The following is a 24,584-nucleotide window of genomic DNA, read 5'->3' on the forward strand; positions in this document are numbered from 1 at the left end:
TCCGTAAGTTCTTATGGTGCTCAAATGTTATGTACTATAACATATTACAGTTTGGTGACGATTCAACGGTCGGATCATCGATTCATATAAATACCTATTAACGTATCGTACCGAATTTAGGTTCCAATGATCAACCTATGTCATTCAAATATCAAAAATGAATTCAAGACATTTAATATGGCCTAAAAATAGCATTGGCGGCCCACTGACCACGCCCCGCCGCCGGTGGCGGTCTGCCGTCCCGATTCGCCGGAAAATTCCACTATTTCCAAAAATTACCAAAATTTACAGAATTGTAGGCCTCAATGAGTAGATTAAACTTTATACCTGTGGCCAAGTCTAATTTTGCCGAGAAACACCTCAATTTTACATAATTCCGCCGGAACCCTAAAGAGGGTGTGCTTCGATTCGACCTCCATGCTCACTCTGACGCCTCCACAAGTGTTTGGGCTTTGTTCCTGAGGTTGAGGGGAGTCTATTTGTGGTGGCAATTGGAAGAAATTGTTTCAGAAATGGGAGAATCGACACAACACCTGCCGCACCCACCAGTGCGATGTTTTCCGAATTCCACGTTAAAATCTATGATTTCTGGGGTATAATTGGAAGAGGGAATGTTATAGAGGGGTTTCCAAGTGGTTGTTTGATGTAATTCACCGGAAAACGGGGTGAAAACCTGTCGGAAATGTGTGTGTGGTGCCGATCGGGTCGGGTCACCAAAAACCAGGTCCCGATCCCCCACTTCTTCCTTCCTCTCCTCTTCCCTCCTTTCTTTCTTTTCTGATTGGTCCTCCTCCCATCTTCCTCTTTTCCCTCTGCAACTCTCCACTTTCTCCTCTCCTTTTCTGCCATTGGGTAGTCCATCCCCCTTTTTCCTTCCTCCTTGCTCTCTTCCCTGTTTCCGTCACATACACACGCACACACTCACCTACACACCCACTATCCTCTTTTCTTTTTGCATATATTAAAATAATAAAAATAGAATAATTGTTTCTTCGAAATACTTTCGGTTCTTCAAAATACTTCAGGAATATACTAAAAGAATTTTTAGTAAGTCGCACAACCCATTGGTCTATGAAAGTCAAAACCTTCGCCTCTAGGGCATTTTTGTAAATTCACATTATAAAATTTATAAAATAATAAAATTTGGGATGGGTTGTCACATAACGCAATGAGCTAAGTACAACGAAGCGCAAAGTTAAACTTAGATATGGAATTTCAGATTCCATAACATATGGACGATCATAGGTATACTCAAAAGTAACACTTTCAGGGTGTAGTTCGATTGGTAGACCAAAGTACCGTCAGAACAATGCTTCAACTTAAGGTCAAGGCATAAACGAGTTTTCCTAAGATCCTCCATCTCAAATTCCATCTTCAAGTGCGAGGCAGTTTTCTCAAGCTCTTCCGGAGTCTTAGTGAGATTCATGTCAACGACATAAACGCTAACTCTAGCAATTTGGAATAAGACTTCATAGTTTAACACGCAAGGGTATTCATTCATATCCCTGACTGATCAAATAATCACTTAGACGAGTATACCGCATTCTTCGGATTGTTTCAATCCGTAAGTGAACGCCTCAAACAAGTTAAGAGGGTGTTCTGTGGTTTGGAACTATTTGAACCAGTCCATGTAATTCTTCGGAAACTTACATGCAAATTCCGTATCTATATCCCCATGGAGAAAACACTAACCGCATTTCATAATGTTGCTATCAATCACATGACATTTGAGAGAAACTTTGCCCCGTTAGGCATGCATCATATCGCACTATTTCATTCATCTTATTATGCTTCCTTTCCCACTTGTAACACAACCGGGTTACCTTGGGCAGTGTAGGAACGATAAGTCCAAAACACACTTTGGTAAAAAAATTGACCTAGATTGTTATTTCGATTATCCAATCAGTTCTACGTTGTCACTTAATCAATGGAACACGGTTCGATATCGTCATTTTTCATTTATGTCGGTAGCTACCATATAAGTGAAAACATCATCAATGGTAATCTTATTTCAATTCCATTAACTCATCCAAACTAGTATACTAGACCAAGAACTTCAAGTCTCGGGAGTAATCCGGATTAATCTCATGAGATAGAAATTATTTGAGATAGCGATCAAGTATAGATTCATTGTTGTGTCGTGATCTTCCTTTTCTAGGGAAATGAATTCTATTAGCTGAGTGATCTGTCGTGCTCCAGGCCAAGACAGATTGATTGGCTATCTGCCGGTGTACCGGACCGTCCAACATGGGCATCTAAACCGTCAAACAGGGACAGCACACTCTCCAGGGATGTTGACTCAACGTCTGTTAAGTAAGTCTATCCTTGCAAGCATGTTTGCAGCTGGTATATGATCTCGTCACTTTAGCTGGATCAGAGGAATGCGTCTGGAGTAACATTCTGAAAGCTAGAATTCATCGCACTTGCTTATCACATTTGTGCGGTACGGGGATCGAGATGAGACATAATGGGCAACATCTACGCAAATTCGCGCCTTTTTACAGGAACGTTGACATTCTTATCTCCCCTTAACGGCAGGAAAATTGTCTCATCGAAGTGACAATCCGTAAAGGAGCAGTAAAAAGATTGCATGCAAAGGCTCTAAGAGAGCTAGTGTGAAGAAGAATCATAATCGATAAATATTCATATCCTTACCCTTTTAGGATTACAACTATAATAGGATATTAACTAGTAAAGGGAATATTCAAAGATATCCCTAGATACACTAGGATTCACACAATCACATTCCTAATCTAATAGGATTGCAACAGATTATTTTTTTATTTATTATTACAAATTTACAAGCAATATTACATTTTAAGCTACATTGAAAGAAATCTTGGAACCTCAAACGCATTGAATTGAAAAAGAATATGCAATTCAATAAGGCAATATTGCAACAGAACTTTCAATAACTTGATTACTTTGAGTCGTTGTTTAAAATTTCTTCCATACAATCGATATTTTCATGAAAATATTCAAAAAATCAGAGAAATACATGAAAATGGGACGTGAAGTCTCAAGCTCACCTTATATTGGAGAAACTCTTAAGTTTAGGCTAAAATTGACATAAATTGTCATATTTTTGACACATTTGTTGAATATCAGAGAAACTCCTATATTTCGTCAAAACCAAATTTTGACAATCCCTAAAGTTTCATTTTAAATTTTCATCATTTTGTATCGAAAACAACCAATATCAATATTGATATTCGATATATCCATTAATATTTCCATAAATTTGTATATAGATATTTCTACATTTTAAACTGAAAGATATCATCTTTTGCTCTCAGAAAATAGATGATTTATCTCAAAACATGATTATTATTTGTACTCTAAATTGACTTATATTAACAAGACGGTAGCGGTCATGGATGGATAGACAAAAGAAGACTTGGGGTGTGAAAGTATTTACGACAACTACTAAGCGTGATAGAAGTATCGAAAGCTCATAACTCGTAAGGGCCAATTAAGGTTTAGGTTTAGGTTTAGGTGGGTAGTATTTACTACGACCAGAGACTTTGACTTGCATAAAGACCTTGCCTGCCGACTGTATGGTCTTTACGTAAGACATTTGACCTATTACCATTGACAAATGTTGCGATAGACATTAAGATGCAAGTTGAGTCGTCCATATATAAATGCACAAGTAGGGCAAACGCATCCGGAGTTGGGTGGCCAAAACATACACCACAAATGGTTTAATTCAAGCCCAAGAATATTCAGTGATCGTTTAGTCATTTATATATATCAAATAAATTAATAGTGTAGGTATGAAGTAACATGCTAATGATGAACCATCCATTTACTTGATACATTTGAATGATGGTTTTTCGCAAGCATGATCTTCAAATGAAGATTAAGAAATTGAATGATTATGATAATAAGATTTCTACAATGAAAATACGTTATTTGCAAGTGGAGGAACAAACTCAACCTATGGAAGCATAAACTAACTACATCCAATAGAAAAATGATGCGTGGACTTTCAGCTGAATATGATAGTTTTTTTTCTTAATGTCATGAGCAGACCAATGGGTACCACAAAGGGCCAAGCATCTGCCTGCCCTTCATGTATTGGGCATCTTGGTCAATTACATATCAAGGTACCCTTTAAGCCCATAGTATCCCATCCTGAGTCTCCTTTGGGTGCCTGATGTTACGACGTAGTTATTTACCAAAGACCTCCAGGACTATTCATGAGCAGTTGTAGAGTCGGGTCTGCATCACACTAGCAGAACATAGCAGTCTGCCTAGTATGTCCTGCGACCTCCTCTCCCAGCTGCCTGCGAGGGTTCACTCCTATAAATAGCCAAGTTCAATAAGAAAACCAGTAATCGTCACTTTTTTACTTTGAATTCTCTATGTTCTAGTTTCTCTCAAACTATCTCTCTGACTTGGGCATTAAAGGCCCTTTGGCAAACAACTTCCCTTTTTTTCTTGGATATTCGTCAATCAAACTAACAGTGTTTATCATTTTGTAGGTAGACTTTCATCAATTCAACATTGGACGAAATTTGCATCCACCAAAACCCCCCAAAGAGAAAAATATAGGTATAATATTGACAGGCATTATACCTTTTTAATCTATATTACAATTCCATTTTTGATATTCTGAAAAAAAAAAAAAAAGGCAATTTGGGTCCTCGTCACAACAAATTGGTTAGAACATTTATTTATTTATTTATTTTCATTTCAAATTGTCGAGTCTTCAACACACACGGAAAAAGTGAACCCAAGGGATACATTCTCCCTCTAAAATCCTTCCATCTCATTCAAAACTCCCAATCAAAAGATAAATGGCATCTTACTTTAATTCCTTCTTTCTTTTTCCTTTTTTTTTTTTTTTTTTTTTTTTTTTTTTTGCAATATGGCTTCTTAGTTAATAAGAAAATAAAAGAAAGGAAAATATTATTTATTAAATGTATTATATTTTTCATCTCCAGCAACATTTTGTTTCTTCAAATGTTCACTAGGATATTACTACCTAAGTATATGGAGATATATTTTGCACATTTTCGAGCTAAAATGACCTTAAGATAAAAAAGGGCCCTTACATCCGACTATATTTTTGGAAGAGTTAATTATTTCTCATTTCATTAGTAAGTAAGAATTAAATAAAAAATAATGATTTTAATTAGCATCAATTTAAATATTGTTAGCAATAAAAATGAAATAGATATTTGAAATTTGCTCCATAACCTTTCCCAGCTTAATTATTCTCAACGACGCGCGTTTCATTGACTTCTCCACCAAGGTGGTAAAACTAGCCCAACCAATAGTTCTATGCAAACTCCCAACTACCCAAAGATTGAGATAGGATTACTTGCCACATAAGCCCATTTTTTCTTCACCTAATTTATATTATCTATATTATTTCTATTCTATATTATTAAGAGAACACACCATGTCAACCTTTTTGCCCTCTTTTTTAAAATTTTCTCCTCACTTTTGAATACATAATGTTGAGATGAGAAGGGCAAAAGAGTAATTTTCTACCTTTTGACAAAATAACAATCATATCCCCTTTTTTCCTATTTTGTCTTCACTTTTGATACACAATATTTACATAAGAAGGGCAAAATAGTAATTTTGTATCAAAATATTTACATAAGATAAAAATATGCACTTATTAAGAGAAATTGTCCTAGCATCATTTTTTCATACAAGTAAGTGAAATCATGAATTTTTTTTTAATAGTTTGAATGAACTGAAGCGGTTGCACTTGAGAAGAATGTGGGAGGAAGTGGACGGTTGTTCACACACACATAAAGTATGTGCTCTCTGCTAATGATGATAATATTAAGATAATTTGGTTATCAAAAACCAGAGCTACAATGTAAGAAGTTACTTAGAAGCCACCCAAAAACTAAAGGAAGAATGGATTCATATGAATAATTAGAACAATTATGTTTGGGAGGAATTTGATACCTGCATGAGGCTACCCTCGTTCTGATGGTAATTGTGAGTACTTTGGAACAATCTTTGTAAATATATTATCGTTTGACAAAAGATAAGAAAATTACGTGATTTGTTTTAGTTTTTATTATGAAAAATCAAACTAAAATGGAATGGAAAATTAACTATTCAACTTTGTCATTTTGCATGAATGACTGTCAACTATCGATGAGAAACCACACATTCGGTTGACTAATAACCGGTCAATTAGCAGATAAGTTCAACAAAATATTTTTTGGGTAATTATGATTAAGAGAGGTTTTGTCTTCCAAATTTATTTCCTAACATAAACATCTTCTTTCCCCCAGCCTCCTCATAAGTAACTGAATTATGACCCCAAACCCAGCACATGTTTTACTTTCACTCTCTAAACTTCTCTCTCTAGATTTTTTATGGGATCTTTTAATATGGGTCCAAAGTAATTAAAAATTTGAGCTATTTAAAAAGTTGGCCTATAAAATTGGACTTATTTCAAAAAATTTCATTATTTATTTATTTATTACAATGATATATTTTACACTAAGAGAAAGGTGGAGTTAGACTAGGCCACACAGTGACAATCTAATTTGATATCAAATTTGCCACTCACGATATTCGAGTATAAGATCTCTCGTTCATAAATAAAGATGAATACTATCGAACCATTCTATTGAATGTGTTATTTCTCCACTCTTAATTTAATAAAGATACCATATACTCATTTCCACACACACACACACACACATTCATACATAAAAACTCCCACCCACTCTCCCTCTCTTCACTGCAAAACCCAAACAAAGAAGAAGGAGACAAGGCTTCCCCTTTTGGCCAGTGCAGAAGAAGCCTTTGGGTTCCCAGAAGAAGAACATCCATCCCTTTCAATTTTGCACCCAGCAATCAAAAGATTCCATGTCCTCTGAAATGCCATAAAAATCCCTGATATTTCTCCGCGTACCCACTTCTTGTATATACACATTTCAACTGACAATTCGATTTTGTGGGTTTGAATAGTAAATGTTTTAAATGAGGTGCAAGAAGCACCTCCCCGACCTCACCAGCACCCTCGGCGTCTGCGCCTCCTGTCTCCGGGAGCGCCTCGCCGCCATCATCGAGGCCCAAACCCAGGCCCAGGCCCAGCTCTCGAGACTCCACTCCCGGACACCCGCCGCGCTGCTCGATGAACCCAACCGCAAGTCCGATGCCAACCCTCGGCCGCTTATTTTCCCCCGCTCCGTCTCCCCTTACGTCTCTCGAAGAAAATCGGACGTCTCAACGTGGCACCAGCACCGGATTCGATTCTACAGTACGCCTCAGGTGGGCCCCACATATGCCACCGCCAACTCCACCTCCACCTCCACCATTGAAGGTTCGTGTAAGAAGAGCAAGACCCGGTTCTCGCTCCTATCGAGTCTTTTTCGATCCAGATCCGTCAAGTTCTGGTCGGGTCCTAGTGATTCGTCGCTTCCGGCCATTTCTTCGTCGTCGGCTTCGTCGCCCTCGTGGTTCTCTTCGATCTTCGCCAGAAAAACGCGGAATCGGTCGAAGCATCTCTACGTCGACGAGTCATCCGGTTGCCAGAGACCTCGGGGATTGTCGCCGGACGTAACGCCCAATCCCTTCGAAGACTGCGATCGATCGCGGCCGGGAAGCGGTGACTCGTCGGCAACGACACCGGAGTGGAAGAAGACGCCGGCGCTGGCTCCGCCGTCCACGCGGAGGGCACGTGCCGGGCAGGGAAAGAACAACATGTCGGGCCTTGCGTTTTGCCTTAGCCCGCTGGTTCGAGCCAGCCCGAACCGGCACTGGAACCAGAAGGGATTGCCACCTGAGATAGCCGGCGAGATTCGTGTCTCGGCGTCGTTCTGCAAGAGCCGGTCTAGGAAGCTGGCGGATTTCGGTAGAGCAAATCCTAACCGTTGATCGTGCTGACTGTTGTGGAGCCGTTGACAACCCCGCTGTTGGGTCCTCTTTTGTGTACAGTGATGTTGTTGTTATTTGTTGGTTATCAATATCACAGGACAGTTTTTTTTTTTTGAGTTATTTACATATTTATTTTTACTTCTCACATATTTTTTGTTGATTTCTGTTCCTTAATCTTCTTCAATTCATCTGATCCAACGGTTGAAATTAAAAGAGTGTGAGAAGTAAAAAGGAATGTGTGAATATCACATCCCATTTTTTTTTCTCTTTTTTTATTGTTGTATAGTTCCGAAAAAGTAACGTTACATTTACAATCTATTTGTACTATTATTTGTAGTATTTATCTAATAAAGATAAGTTTTGTCAACGTACGTAAATCTCAATTGTATTAGATAGATGATACAAATAAGTGATAAGAGTAATATTTTTTAATCCGAAATTGCCCTCCATTCTGGAAATGGTGAGAAGTGCGGATGCTCCACATCAGAAAAGCACAACACAGAGGCCAAATGGGAAGTGGGGTGATCAACGGCTGGCGTGGGTCCAGCGAGCGCTTAAGATCGAGGTGGCATCGTCGCCACTGATTAACTATTTGAATCGTGGTGGGTCCCGCTGTAGGCAATAAACTCCGCGTTGTGTCATTGCGCTTTTAAATTTGATGGATCGGATTCAGATTTCAGATGCTTACTTGTCTGCGGGACCCAATCGAAAGGGCCTCACCTGACCAAATCTACGGCTGCGGCTTTATTAACGGTCATGGAAAGAAGAACTCGATACATGCCGATTTCCTTTTTTTTTTCTTTTTTTCGGTGACATTCTAAACTATTACAACATATACCGAAGAAAATTTGAATTCTAAGTGCAAAGACCGACATACGTTTTTAACTAATTGAGAAAGCAAAACCACTTTTGTGACAATAAACCAAGGTTAAACCTTTGTTATTCCCAATGTTGTTTGAATTTTTAAACAATCTTTACAGTTTAATTTCTTACATTATCTTCGTTTATTTTTCAGTCTATCGAAGTAAAATTATGTCGGGAATGGTGTTGTTGTATGCAGTTTGAAGTTTGAAGGGTGTGGTTTCCTAGAGAACTGGATTGAGTACGGTCAAGTCCTTTTTTTAGCTGTTAAAATATTAGGTTCTGCTACTTTTAGTTTTAGTTGCGCTTTTTTTTATTTTTTATTGTAGCTTAGTTTATTTGATTTAGAAGCGTGCTATTCATACTTTTTTTTCTTTTTTTATTTTTATTTTTTATCGTTAAATCGGATGAATTAAAAACAATTAAATGACAGAAATTAGTAATAAGTGTGTGAAATGTAAAAATGATGTGTAAATAACATAATCCTTAATTTAACGATTTATTCTGAACAAATGTGTTGCGTGTTTTGAATTTGTTTTGTGATTTGAAGTTAAAGCATAATGATGTTACTTTTATTTTCTTCCGTAACAAGTTTAAATCATGGTCTTTTTCTTCTGTGTTTTATTACTCATCATATAAAATAATAATTATGTTAGTTGTGAACTAGTTTTTTTCGAGAACATGGAATTACAAGCAAAAACTATCATGACAACAAATATCAAATATCACTCAATCCCCTCGCAACTTAATAAAAAAGAACACTACGTCATTGTGACGATAGAATGATCATAATAATTCATTACGAAAATGCTAATTAAACCACACCTTTTAAATGACAGCAGATAATCAAATGATGCAACAAATACTGTACAATTATCACATGATTATCGTGGTTAGTTACTTGTAATCATATAAGTTATAGATCAGAATGCACAATTTGTTGAGAATCGAAATGATACTCATACCGTACATAATTATTCATGATAAGTACACGGTACTTTCAATTTTGATATTTGCCTGAGAAAAATGTATTCGTCACCAATTTTACTAATTGAATATTAGTTACACCTTGCTCACACAACATGCAAATTAATATCAGAATATCAGTTGAATTCACCTTAAAATTTTGCTTGCTCTAGGCCAATGATAAACCCTACTAAATTTGTAATCTGTCAATTATAAATTGAGTTCAAATCTTCTGTATCTATTATGTGTGTGGCCTTTCTGCGAACTCTATCGTTGATTGACGTGTATTAATAAACTTAACCCTCCTTAACTTTGTAGTCATAAATGTAACATGTGTCAATTAATGATAGATGTCATAGAAAGACCACACACAAAATATGTGCAGACGATTTGATCCCTTATATAGTTTGGGATGTTGTTACAATATTATGAGATGAACTAACATTTTCTCATTTCTAAGAATAATGCTTGGAAGACTAAATTTGTACATAAATATTTGTACACTAAATGACATGAAGGTTAACGATTGGATTATTGCTTAAGCGTTGATAAACGTGCTCATTTCTTATTATTGACATCAATAGCGGATCTAGGATTTCAAGATCGGGTGGTCCCAAGATAAAAATTCAAAAAAAAAAATATTAGACTAATTTGGTTTCATATCACTATTTTCTATTGAATTTGGTTCATTGAATAAATTAAGATTAATCTCAAAGGTAATAAAACCAATAAATTCTCCTTAGCAACCTAACACAATTAGTGACTCTACAAAGATAAAATTTGTTAATGTAACATATACATACATACATACATATATATATATATATATATTATTATTAATTGGGAGTTGGGATTAGAGTCTAGGATTAAAAAACTTATATGAATTTGGAAGAAATAAAATTAGGCAGCTAAAGGCGATGGAACGGCAAATGGTGGTGGGGGATAAGGTAAGTTAGGTTTAAAGTTGGAAGGTTGCGACGATTGAGGCTCGGAGTTCTTAAATATAATTTAGGGATACTGGAAAAGACCGGGATTCTCGGGCTCTGTAGAGAAAACAGTGATATTTTAGTTTTAAAATTTTTTATAATGACCTGGCTCAAAAATGCTATCGTTTTGGCCAGGTCTTTTAAAACAAACATTAAAAACCTCTTCTTCTTCTTTGTTATAAGCATTGCTGTTTGCACATCCATGGAGGCAACAAGCCTCTCCACTGCACCTGCCTAAATTGTTAGGGGTCCGGAAAGTCGATCACAAGTGTTTCTTCGGGCTTCCGAATGATCGAGGGACCTCTCGGGTCCTCATATGGATCCGTCAGTGAATGACACATCATTTAGCATGTAAATTACGTCTATAAATTTAAACTCCCTAGCATTACCCATTTCTAAAAAAGAAAATGAAGAATATTGATGAGGCTGCCATTAATAAGTGCGAACGGTATCTATAAATGTGAGCCACATTGATCACCGTATATTGCGTGCATGTTAGCATCAAAGACATTCATTTCTTTGTAAATTCCCGGCAATTTATTCGTGTTGGCTCTGTTGTTGTCTTTTATTCTTAGGTCAATCTTGGAGCACCTCCAATTTATAAAATTTGGTGATTATATGTTTTTAGATTTTAAATGTCGAAAGATTAATTTCAGATAGACGTGTTGACTTTATTGTCCTCTTTTAGTCTTAGTTCAATCTTGGAGCACCCCCAATTTATAAAATTTGGTGATTATACGTTTTTAGATCTTAAATGTCGAAAGATTAATTTCAGATAGACGAGTTATTAGTCCAACACTAACCATGTTTGCATTTCATCAAACTTACAACAAGGAATGTGTAAGAATGTGGGTGAATTTTATCATGAAATATTTCGGTGAATTAAAAGTAGAACCACTTAATATATTTGAAGTTTATCAATATTTAGATGTGGGAATCTTGTATTGTATTATGCAGGGTTAAGTACCCATTTCTTCTTACAAACAAACAACAATTTAAAAGTGCATAAAATGTTATTTTCATACTTTTAATGAGTTAGTTTTGTATGTGATGGATTGTGATTTACAGCTACAGAAAAATGAACTTTAAGATATAAAGAGCCAAGCAATGTTGAAACCAAATTTTTCACATCACTGTAGATGAAGTAGTGCAAGAACGGCCACAAAAGAATAAACAACCGTAAATTCCTAAGTATCGAGCAGAAAGAGAATAAGCTCACCATATATGGACTGACCATAAATTGGTCAGCAACCCAAAAACAAAACCATGAATTGGTCTATTCGAATTGGGATCGAAGAGAATGTAGGAAAAAGAATTTTCTTGAGGTAAAATCGTTATAAAATCATTCATCATATTTCATGTATCTACATATATGGAATATGGTGGTTGTTTGTATTCAGTTTTATATATTTATATATACACGAGATTTGTAAGTTATTCTTGTATTCTTCCATGCATGTTACTCTTGCATGTACTTTGCCAAGCAAATTAAATTAAAATAGGGGACATGTGTTAGGTAGACTTTGTTTTCAAAAGGGAAGACAGATATGACCAGTTTTCCCTTACATCGCTTTATTTCCATCTCAACCAAAATGCTTATGTTTAGTTTGTTAATTTGTTAATAATTATTTAAAAATCATCTCAACAAAAAGTCAATCGAAGAAGAGAATATATTACTTGATATTCACATTGTCGGTTTGTTCTATATATTTAAATGCATAAATATATTACTTGATATATTATTTGATATTGTATACATGTCCTAGGTTAGGAACATTTATTGTGGGTTAAGAAAAAAATAACTTCACAATGAGTTGTTACTAGGTTACATCATGTGTTAGGCAAATTGAAAGTCGAACCAATTATTTAACTTCGTAGTGGTTTAGTAACCTTGTCTTCAGGTTCTAGAACCCACGACCAATACGTGTTCCTTCCTCGGCCGTACTTACTCAAGTGCAGAAGTCAGCAGCGCATTCGACTCATCATATACATCTACACTCGCCTGATCGAGCTCGGTTACGAATTAGCATGTCCGCATTTACAAGAAGGACGTAATTAACTCATACTTGTTCTACTCGCGCACCACATAAACATTGTAATTTTTAGGCCAATACCGAATCTCTTAACAATAATAATTTTTTTTTTTTTTTTTTCAAAGAGCCCGATTCCAAATAATTGGGTTTATATTTGTTATATTTTATGTTCTTTATCGCCGGCGGCCTTGGTTTCTGTGGTGGATTGATCTCGGTCCACTTTTCTTGGACCTGTATAAACAAGGAGGAATCAAACTAATATATATTAGGCTTAAGTTAATCTTCACATAATTGTTTATGTATTTTTTAAATTTCTTTTGATTAAAATAAAATATTTTTGTTCTAACGTTGGATATAAAGCATTCTTGCCCTAGAAACTGACACCTAGTGCTAGACATTATATTCACAACCCAAAGTTCTTGCATTGAATAGTAACACATAGGAAGGAGGATGAGTTGACGATGAAATAAGTAGACTTTCAAATCTTATAGAAACAAGAGACAAATAAAAAATAGTTGGGAAAATACGGAATAGGTATAGCATGTGATTATTCAGCAACTTTGCTAAAAAATTACTTTGAAAATTCGGCCTTTTTTATTTATTTATATTGATTTATTTAAAATAGTTATTTATTTTTGTTTTTCAATTGTAAGTTAAATATACATATTGAATACGTGAATTTTATATGTATAATTAAAAAATATATCTAAATAATATGTATTAACGTGAAAAGAAAGTAAGTAAATATATGTTATGTGTATCGTATATTGGAGTTTTAAAAAATGTGCACCTTAACAAATCATTAAGACCTGTAAGTAAAACAGAAGTATTTCAAAAAATATGTATGTATGTGTATAATAAGTGTACCATACGCAAACTTACTAACTGTAAAAAGAAATTCAAAACAAAATGAAGAATTCCAGGTTAGCAAGCTAGTACACAAGAACTAATTTTTTTGTTCCAGATGTTTACACGTCGGCATAGGGATCATTGTATCGATGTTTACACATAGGCATAGGGATCACTGTATCGATTTAAGTATTTTAGTTTATAAGTTTGCAAAGGGAAATGATAAACACACACAATAAAGAGGAGTGTGCAAGGCCGGCCCAAACTCAATGCGGGCTAGGCGATCGTTCGGGGTCCAAAAATATTAGGGGCACCAAATTATTAAGAAGGTATATACATATATATTTTCATAAGAGTATAAAATTTTAAAAGTTGATTGAATAACAAAAGAAATTTAAGCAGAGCTGGTGGCTTTTGTTGTTTTAAATTAATGAGGAGGTTTTGGGTTCAAACACTATGTATGTTTATTTATTTTTCAATTTTTACTAATCTCTTTTAATAAGAATACAAATTTATAAAATTTGGCCAAATGATCAAAAAGTTTGACCATAAGTGGTGGTTTATGTTGTTTAAAATTATCAAGGATGTCTTGGGTTTGAAACACTATGTCTCCTTTTATACTTTCCCACTTTTATGAATTTATTTTCGTAAGAGTTTAAATTTATAAAATTTGTCTAAACAATCAAGAGGTTTAATCAGAAGTAATGGTTTGCTGTTGCAATCATATTTAGAATAGGAATGTGATTGTGTAAATCCTAATGTATCTAGGGTAATGATTAACTTATCCTACCACTATAAATAAAGGCACAATGGGATGATACAACACACCCACATAATTAATGTGACATCCCACATTGCCCAGGGGAGTGATCCTTATATGTATATTCTCATCCCTACCTAGCACGAGACCTTTTGGGAGCTCACTGGTTTCGAGTTCCGTAGGAACTCCGAAGTTAAGCGAGAAGGGGGCTAGAGCACTTCCAAGATGGGTGACCCACTGGGAAGTTGCTCGTGAGTTCCCAAAAAACAAAACCGTGAGGGAATGGTAAGCCCAAAGAAGACAATATCGTGCTACGGTGGTGGAGCGGGCCCCGGAAGTGATCCGTCCTGGGTCGGGATGTGACAATTTGGTATTAGAGCCTAATCCTGGTCGTGGTGTGCCGACGAGGACGTCAGACCCCTAAGGGGGTGGATTGTGACATCTCACATCGCCCATGGGAGTGATCCTTATATGTATATTCTCATCCCTACCTAGCACGAGGCCTTGTGGGAGCTCACTGGCTTCGGGTTCCGTAGGAACTCCGAAGTTAAGCAAGAAGGGGGCTAGAGCACTTCCAGGATGGGTGACCCACTGGGAAGTTGCTCGTGAGTTCCCAAAAACAAAACCGTGAGGGAATGGTAAGCCCAAAGCGGACAATATCGTGCTACGATGGTGGAGCGGGCCCGGGAAGTGATCCGCCCTGGGCCGGGATGTGACAATTAAATCTCTCTCTTCTCTCTCTCTTGCCACCGGCCCCTCTCCCCCTCTAGTCCTAAATACAATTCAGTCAAATAGGCCTAGAACATGTGCATGTTTATTCTTTTCATTTTTACGAATTTCTGTTTAGTTGTTAATTTCTTTTTAGTTACTAACTAGTAGCTATGTGGGTTGCAGTTTTTGAACATTCGTTCCAACTCAAGTCTAACCTTCAACAAAGAGTAATGCGTAGGCAAAATTTTAGATCAAATTTGCAAAATCATATGACATGTCACCAATAGGTTTAATTTAGTGCTCATTCATTGCATATACATATCAACTGAAGACTAGAAAACATCATTAATTTTTAGTCCTTTATTGAAAAGGTTAGCATATAAGGAAAAATACATCGCGATTTATATAAAAATACTTTAAAAGTTCAGATAGAAAGAAAACAAAACTCATCATTTATCTACTTATACCCGGGGTTTTTTTGGTTCCATTCTCTTGATAAAAATAAAATAGTTTTTCCATGTTTCTACATTATTGTGTTTGAAGTACTTTTCTAGGTATAATTTCATCGAAATCTTACGTGTAAAAACAAATAATTTTTTATATAAAATTAAGGCACATTTTTTGGTGTTGCCCTGAACCTCAAAAATCTCATAACCAGCCCTGGGATTGTGTGAAAGTTAGAAAACGTGTGAAAATCAATCTCATTTGTAAATTTTGCCTAAGCACTCTAACGAGTTTATTATTGTCAGAATGAATTAACTACGGCTTATTCGATAATTATTTTGTTCTTAATTTTCACTTTTATCGTTGAAGAGTTAGAGTGGTAATACATACGAGAAAGGAGACATAAAGAAGAGCGGATGGAGGATGGTGAGGTGCAACCGTGCGAGAGCACCCCTTTGAATCCACTCTTATCCTACCTACTTCTCTTCCACATTCCTGTCATCTTTAATTCTGCATTGCCAAAAGCACAGTCAGCAACATCCAGCCAAGCTTTCTAAAGAGCAAGAAAGACAAGAGGGTTCCATTTGAGCTCTTCTTATGCTCGGCTGGATATTGCTGGCTGTGCTTGCTTCTATCTTGGTATTTTCTCTGGCAAATCCTTATGCAGCTCAAATGAATAAGACAATTTCGCCTAATCCGTACGAGAATAGGCTGCATATCATAAGACTCATAAACTTGTGTGGGATTCTAATGCAGGTCATTCACACAGATCATCGTTGTTAGCACTACAGCAGATTACTCATAACCAGATCAGGTAAGGGTCCCTATAATACATATTTAGACGGTAGGGTTTAGGGATCGAAATCAACATTACCTACGACACAAGAATAACTGCATCCCGTGATAGTTTCTGTCATAGTTTTATCTATTTTGACACAAAATAATTCTCCAACCAAAGTAACTACAAACAATATGCTTAAATGTGAGAATGGCATTGATCGAAAACTAAATGAATACATTTCTACAGCATTTAGTGAGATATAAACAATTCAATTCCTGTGCAGTTTTATCATTTCCATTAAGTAGAGGAATCATTTTATGGTTCCCTAGCATCAGCTAGTTTTTTTCTTGCCTTAGAGTCATCGAGATAGTTCTGATAAATATAAGAGGCGAAACCCCAAAGAGCCAGAAGCATAGCAATTACCTTGACACCGTTCATCTTGTCATGGAAGATTATCACAGCGGCTATAGGAGTAACAGCCAAAGAGAGAGTACTGATTACATTGGAGAAGAGAGAAGAAACCACGAAAATTAAGCCGACGACACCAACAGAACAAATTTGCCAAGCCACAGCTGCCCAAACTAGGGTCATCACGTAAGAAACTTGTCCCTTGCCATAGTTTTCCATTTCCCCATTCAAACTCCTCCATTCCCCACTTGCAAAAAGACCTACGGTTGCAGCACAAGTAGCGACCAGGGCCGTATAGATTTGCATCTCCAGAACCACAGAAAACGTTTCCTTTTTTAAAACCTTTTGGAAAGAAAGCTGCATGAGGGAAAGCAGAAGAGAGTACAATGCAGAGGCTCCAATGGTACAGATGAAGCCAAGGATATATTTCCCCTTCGAGACTCCTGTTGGTCCTCCGGAATCATCATTGACGGCAATAAGAGCTGCTGAGAATGACACGATAATCACTGAATTAAGAATCAGCATTGTGAACTTCTGAGAGTTGAGGAAGTACGAGAAAACGGCATTAAAAGCTAATTGAGTTGCGCATATGAGGGAATAAGTAGAGGCAGATAGGTACAAGAGTCCAACAGAATACAACATGTTGTCACCAGCTAAGAGCACTCCAATAGAGAAGTAAACCAAGGCAAGAACTTTAATGGAAGGCGGGTTTGAAGAAATTGCTTGATCTTTGGATGAAGGAAGAAAATAAAGCGGGATGAAAAGGACTGGGAAGGCTGCAGTTTGGACAAGAGTAGCCAACCACTTACTATTACCTCCCTGGTCATAATAGAATCTTCCCAGTAAAACAGCAGCAGACTGCCCCACAAGGACGAAGAAGACGTTGAGTACCACCAAAAACCACCATTGCCAACGACCAAGTTTAACAAATAGTGTCTGCTCAATCACAGTTCCATCTCTGGGTAAAATCGATTCCTGGCTATCTGTATTTGCATACACACACGTAAACAAATTATTAAGGTTACAGTTCATCGAATGGTCACAACCAGAAACTAAAGCATTAAAAAGAGGAGAATCATGAAACATGTAATCAGAAAACACGGCATCTATACAGAGATTTTTATCTACATTTCAAGGTTTGGTACAGATCTGGTAAATATCAGAGCTAGAATTTATATAGAAATTATTGGTCGAGATGCAAGTAACATACGCTCTCATTTCCTCATACGTGTAGTCAACATAGTCCTTCCATAATCCTTGAAATAAATATGACTTACACTACTGATGATTCAAACTTTTGCTGCATCACGTTTCTTGCAAATACAAAAGCATATGCAAGTTAGCTTCTATCAGGTTGGCAAACAAATCACAAGCCGCAACATTGAACACGTTCCTTTTCAAATGTCGGTGATTCTAAGATTCAAACAGAAAATAAGGGCCTTTCTATGGTCATCACTTCTTTCCATTCATCAAATGCCCGGGAACATTTTGATGAAGGGATACAATGGGATAATTAATAAGCACGCATGTACAAGCAAGGACTTAACGATATCTCATTCATAAGCACTAACATAAATGTGTTTGTAAAATTCATTTAGCATTCTTCAATTTCAACAACATTGCCTGCAAGTGCCAATTTAAGCGAGGCGGCGGCAAACAGTAATCAAATGAAACATTGAAAAGATCCAGACTTTCGTATAGGATATCTTTCAATCAATTAAACATTCAAGAGGTCAATTGTGTAACAAATACATGCTTAACAATAACCAGCTAAAAGCATAACAGATTCAAATCCAAAACTAACCAGCGAAAAGCATACAATAATCACCAGAAGCACAGAAAAGTTAATAAATTAATTAAATTAACCAATTTGTCGAAAAAAAGAAGCCGAAAATCGAAAACCCAATTGGAAGTTTCATGTGAGTGATTGACCGTAACTGGGAAAAAAAAAAGAAAAAAATTCTTATATATAAGTGACCAAAATTTAAGCTTTGCATCCTATTCTGTTCTTCTAGTCATACGTACAGTCGGCCAGCGAACCAAATGAAGCCTCAGATTCTGATTATTCTAAATGAAAACCCAATAACATATTAATCAAAATAAACAAAACCCAGATCTAATTTCTCCATTAATCTTCACAACTCAACACAAAAACATAAAATTAAACATAAAATAATAATAAAAAAACCCCAGAGAGAGAGACCTGGCATTGCCATGTTTGCTTAGTTAGGGTTAGGGTTAGGGTTAGGGTTGGCGTTGGCGTGACTGAATGAGAGACCTTTTGAAGTGGTAGAGGTCGAGCGGCAGTAATCGGTGGGCAGTGTTATTATCATAGTTAAGACTGGAATTAAGAGGTTATTAACTTAATCTTAATCACACAAAATTTACAAAATTTTCACAATTTTATTTTATTTATTTATTTACTGTTTTGGTGTTGTTCCAGAATCAGAATTTTAGACTTGTATCGAAAACAGTGGCGAGTTTTCAGAGAAAAACAGAATCGTAGGAATATGCAACTTAAAAAGACAAACAAATACTGTACTTTACATACCTCTCCACCAATCGGATTCTGCCGCGTGTGAACCCATCAGATATCTGCGCGGCCCAGAGAAAAGCAGAAGAGAGCTTTTGAGGACTGAGGAGCGAGAGGGAAAGAAGAGACCTGCGAATCCAACACCAACCTATGATTGGGACAGCGGGGGTATTATTGGTATTTGATATGTGGCCACCACATAAACCAACTGTGACTAATGATTTGGGAGGAGAGATTTTGGTCACGTTCTGGATTTGTTTTGGTTGGATATTGCTTCTTGCTAGCTTTGTGTTATCCCAATTAAAAGCTAGATTGAGAGTGCATTCAAAATTACTGAAAACACTTATAAATAAAATGTTTTGGAATTCTAGAAGCACAATGTTTTTTAATTCTAAAAGCACTTGAAGTGCTTTCTCTAGAAACAATTAGTTATGTGTTTCTTATAAGAAGCATTTCAAGGCACTTTTCCAAAATTCATTTGCATTTTTACTAAGGCTTAATCCAAAAACGCTTTAACCCATTTTAAAAGCACTTCAAATGTGTAAAAAAGATCAGCATTTGGATTTCAGTAATTGAAAACAACTCAGGATACCTCTAAGTGAAGGAATTCCAGATAGAAGTCAGTTTTAAAGATATTCCTCTTTACTTGTAAGCCGAAAATCTAGTTCGATTATGTGAATAATAAGTTTGATACCAATTTATTTTTCTAATTCGACAGTAATCAGCTCGATCGCATGCCAATAACTAAAATAGTGCGAAACTTTCCGAACATACCCCATACAATACAACCATCCGAATTTACTAAAATTAGTTTGCAGAAAAAATATGTAAATGTTTCTTTTAATTACTTTAAACTGAGAGCCTGAAAGTCGGATATTCTAAGCTTACCCAAACAGTGTACACTTGCTTAACAATGAATCAAACACAAAACTCCAAATGCTACAAAATGGTGGAACCCGGACAGCAACTAACTTTACAGATAGCAGGATCAAAGCAGCATATAAGGAAAGGGGCAAAAAAAAAAAAAAAAAAAAAATTCAGTTTAACACCCATGTAAAAATTAACAAGCGCATCCGCCTGACTGTGCCTGCGACTGTGATGAATTTGCGTTCGAAGACTTCAGGTTCACATCAACCATGTCCTCTTGCTTCGTTGACGAAAGTGTTTCCATTCCTGGTAAAGCTGCCGCAATCTTCCGAAACAGTGCCTGTTGTGGGAATAACAGATTTAATTTAAATCTATGTTATAGCAAGTATTGAACAGTAGCACAATCACGAGCAGTACTGAACAGTAGCACAATCACCAGCATTAAGGGAGTAGAGTATGATACAACTCGCTGCGCAGAAATGTAGCTTACCTTGATATTGAAGCCAGCCTTGGCACTGGTCTCGATAAACATAACATTGAGGTCACGAGCTTTGGCTTCTCCTTCCTCTATGGAAACTTGCCTGTCCATCCATCCACAATACAACCCAAATATGAGCACCAGAAGTGGCAAGAAAAATCAAATGCAAGAAGCTAGCTAGCCTAACTGACAATCAGATACGATCATATGACCTGAGGGGAAAACTTGTACCACCCTCCTCGTTCACATCTACAGTACCAAACACGTATTCACCATGCATGTTTTACGAATGAACAACCACACAGCTTGATAAAAAAACATCTTCTTAAAAGTGCTCAGATTGGTCAAGTGTGCAAATGAAATAATAGGAAAAACGTTGCACTAAATGAACAAGTCATCTTTGCCATGCAGAACACGTCCACGTGTACAAGACTATCAAACTAAAAAGTGAAATTGCAGTAGGAAACACGAGAATCAACATTATTTATAACTTACTGCAAAGAAGAAAACAAATCACTACCTTTTGTCTACAAGATCTGTTTTGTTTCCAACAAGTACAATGATAACATCACTTCCCCGCTCAGTGCGAACCTCTTCAATCCACTTGGAAGTGTTTAGGAATGATTGTCTGCCTACACCATAAGAATGAGCCAAAAATGGTCAGTGAAATTCATCAAACATGAAATCCCAGTCATTTAATCAGAAAGATACAAACTTCAACTCCAATAAAGTTACTTTTGTGTGAGAGAGAGAGAGAGAGAGAGAGAGATCATACTTGCAACATCATATACAATGACAGCCACAGAGGAATCCCTGATGTAGCTAGGAATGAGACTCCTGAACCTCTCCTGCCCAGCAGTATCCCTGTTCAAAATTTCTAAGAGTTTATGTATCACGGGATAAAAAATATTCCCACCATGCCAATCTTGTTCTAGGATGACTTAAGTAAACCCTGCTAATCACTGAGAGAAATATAAAACAACCCCACAACTTCAAAGCGAATGTTCAAAAATGAAATGTGAAACGTGGCTCGAGTGCTTAAAATGAGTATTACTGAGTGCCAAGAGTCAATATCTTGTATAAAAGAAGCCTAATAACCATTCATTTAAGTCAACAGTAAACTAACATAACATCATGGAATCAGAATGCCGAGCAAGATCATGTCAAAATGAAAATTTAACCTTATACATAAAAACAGGAGTTATACTCCATCAATTGGTCACAAAAATTAGGAAGAAAAAGATAACATCTACAGGACCAAAAACTAAATAAAGGGATAAAGACTAACCAGAGCTGCAACCGAACAGTTCGATCTTCAAGATACATTGTCTTTGACAGAAAATCAATGCCAATGGTAGCCTGGTTGTAATAAATAAACATACAAGCTTAGAAAGAGAAAACTCGAACAAATAATTCACAGCATGTAGGTTGAGTATTGAGAATAGATATCAGTACAGTGCAAGAAATGTAAGAAAAATGAATGACATTTTACAAACAAAAAATTCACACAATCCCAACAAAAAAAAAAAAAAAAAGGTGGTCAGGATATCTGACCAGTTACTAAAAGAGGTAAGCAACAACCGAATACACAATATACATATACAAACACACAAAGAAGTATTTTCAAAGGAGCTATTTTCAGGCTTTATACATTAACATTTAAGAAATAGTTCCTTATTTAAGGATCCAATTGCGGGAAGGGTGACACCCATTTTCCCCACATCCCTGTCAATGCCTGCCTCAAGTTTTTTTTGAATCTCAGCCCCACCCATACCGGTCAATAGATGTTTAGAATTTACTGTTGCAATATGCGAACAAAGTAGTAAGATTTTTGTTTAATTCTTCTTCCCCACTCCAAAGTGAAATAAATAATCATAACCATCTACAATTTTACACTAGTTCTACTCATCACAACCGCTACAAATCCAGTTGATTAGCGTCCATCTCCCGATCAACCTTTCTCTTTTACTTATTTATTTTCACATGTAGGAAATCCAATTAGCACATTTCAAGAAAAAGAAAGAAGAATGCCCTAATGTACTGAACCAGTTGGCAGACACAGTACCGCCCCAATCACATAAGCCAGCCACATCAGTCCCAGAACGAATTTTCGAAAACTACAAGACAGAGTTCCGCCACTACAGTACAGCAACCAGTCTTTGGATCCCCACAAACCAAACCAGTATTATTCACAAATTTGACACATATATAACGCAATTTTCGACACCCGAAAGAAATTGAAATTCGACAGCAATCACAGCCCACACTAGTTCGCTTCAACACTAATACCGTAACCGAAAGCAATCACCACCTAGAAACCTACCATCAATCAATTACAAGACATTGCTGCAGTTCATAGCAAATATTGACAGAAATGAAACAGAAAAAGGTTGAAGAATCGGAAGATCACACAGAAGTTGCAGAAGAATAGGAAAGAGGTGTAATCCGATTACCTGATAGGTGTTGTCGAACTTGTCGTACATGAAGCGGGTGATGATGCTGGTTTTACCGACGGACTGGTCCCCCAGGAAGACGAGCTTGTACTTGGCGAGAGCCGAAACGGGAGCCATGGTGATTTCGGATCTATGCAGATCGGATCGGGTTCAAGGTCGAGATCTCGCCGGAGATTTAACGGATAAATCGAGATCTCGGAGCCTCGTTCGAAATTCTCTATTTTTTTGTACTTTATTTTTCCTCTGATTTCGGTTGGGTGCGTATTTATATTTCGGTGATTGGCCGAGAGAGGGGAAACGGAGACGGAGAGAGTGTATTTTGCGCGTGAAATTGGTTTGAGGGGAGGTTTTTCCAAGAAATGGAAAAATTATTTATGTCAAAAAATTCTTCTTTTCGTCAATATTAATAGTATCTGGGCACACACAATACGTGGGAAAAAGTTTTATTTTTGTTTTTGAAATAAAATAAATATAAAATGCAATAAAATTTTTAAATAATGTCAACTATACTTCTATGAATAAATAATGTCAACTATATTTAAGTCTAAAAATTTAAATTATGTCAACTATATTTAAGTCTAAAAATTTTTAGACTTAAATATAGTTGACATTATTTAAAAAAATTAGACTTAAAAAAATTATATCGTATAAATAAGTATCTATTTAACCTTAAAAAAATTATACTTCTATGAATAAAATAAAGATAAAATGCAATAAAAGTCAATAAGCTCAGTAAGCAAATTAACAAATTACCAAAAAAAAAAAAAAAATGGTTTTCACAACTGAATTAATCTAACAAATTCCTTTAGATAGGTTACGCGTTACCCATATTAACTTAAATAATTAATTATAATAAAAAAAAAAACTTGGAACCGCCTAGTCCCTTCTCAATTTTAATCACCATTTTGCCTATTGTCACAAAACCCCATTGTCGAGCACCTAGGATGATTTTTAGAACACTGATCAAAATGAAAAGATAAAAACCTTTGGCATAGGTAGACAATTAAATGTACATTCTACCTATAAGCAAGGTATCAAACCTAACTACAAAATACAAAAATATAATATCTGCAAGTAAGATACATTAAGCAGTGATACATGTTAATTATAAATATAAATATTTTATATAGGTAGATAAATGCAATCAGCCTGTGATATAGGTTGATTATAAAATCTACATGTTGAAAAATATGTAAAAATATTTTTCAAAATGTATGTTTGTATTTAAATATGGGAAGTATCCACCAAACATTGATGGCAGACTTATCCATTTCTTCATGGATTCCAGTACTACATGAGGTGGTAGCGTATCGTTTGTTTCCAAATTTACACCATCCAATCTAACTAGTTATGGGCTTTTAATTTAGTGGTCCAGTTAGCCTAATACTCCCATGTACGGCTTACATGGGGTTATGCCAAGATCCTTGAATGAACCCTAATCTACATTGAAATATGATTTGCATCAAAGTTATAAAAGATGTTAAGTGCTAATCGGGTGGCAGACTGAGGCTTAGCGTCTAGACAGATTTAAGTAAATTTATTATTATATCGTATAAATAAGTATCTATTTAACCTTAAAAAAATTATACTT

The 24,584-nt window shown here is 36.1% G+C and overlaps 3 protein-coding genes across 3 annotated transcripts; 1 reads left to right on the forward strand and 2 right to left on the reverse strand.

Moving 5' to 3' along the window:
* The first annotated feature begins 6,675 nt into the window (after positions 1-6,675).
* On the forward strand, positions 6,676-8,057 carry LOC137735530 (uncharacterized). Its single transcript, XM_068474958.1, has one exon. The coding sequence runs from the start codon at positions 6,967-6,969 to the stop codon at positions 7,861-7,863; it is 897 nt and encodes a 298-aa protein (XP_068331059.1). The 5' UTR covers positions 6,676-6,966; the 3' UTR covers positions 7,864-8,057.
* An 8,386-nt stretch (positions 8,058-16,443) lies between these two features.
* Positions 16,444-19,323, reverse strand: LOC137735332 (probable purine permease 11). The gene is made up of 2 exons (XM_068474751.1): positions 19,214-19,323; positions 16,444-17,645 (listed from the first exon to the last, which is right to left on the reverse strand). Exons 1-2 carry the CDS (start codon positions 19,248-19,250, stop codon positions 16,570-16,572), a joined length of 1,113 nt encoding a protein of 370 aa, XP_068330852.1. The 5' UTR covers positions 19,251-19,323; the 3' UTR covers positions 16,444-16,569.
* Positions 19,324-20,019: 696 nt separating this feature from the next.
* LOC137734749 (ras-related protein RABH1b) lies at positions 20,020-23,304 on the reverse strand. Its single transcript, XM_068474026.1, has 6 exons — positions 22,994-23,304; positions 21,829-21,899; positions 21,316-21,404; positions 21,061-21,172; positions 20,553-20,643; positions 20,020-20,402 (listed from the first exon to the last, which is right to left on the reverse strand). Exons 1-6 carry the CDS (start codon positions 23,108-23,110, stop codon positions 20,256-20,258), a joined length of 627 nt encoding a protein of 208 aa, XP_068330127.1. The 5' UTR covers positions 23,111-23,304; the 3' UTR covers positions 20,020-20,255.
* Between the last annotated feature and the right edge of the window lie 1,280 nt (positions 23,305-24,584).

This window comes from Pyrus communis, chromosome 5, assembly GCF_963583255.1.
Source record: "Pyrus communis chromosome 5, drPyrComm1.1, whole genome shotgun sequence".
Lineage (NCBI taxonomy): Eukaryota > Viridiplantae > Streptophyta > Magnoliopsida > Rosales > Rosaceae > Pyrus > Pyrus communis.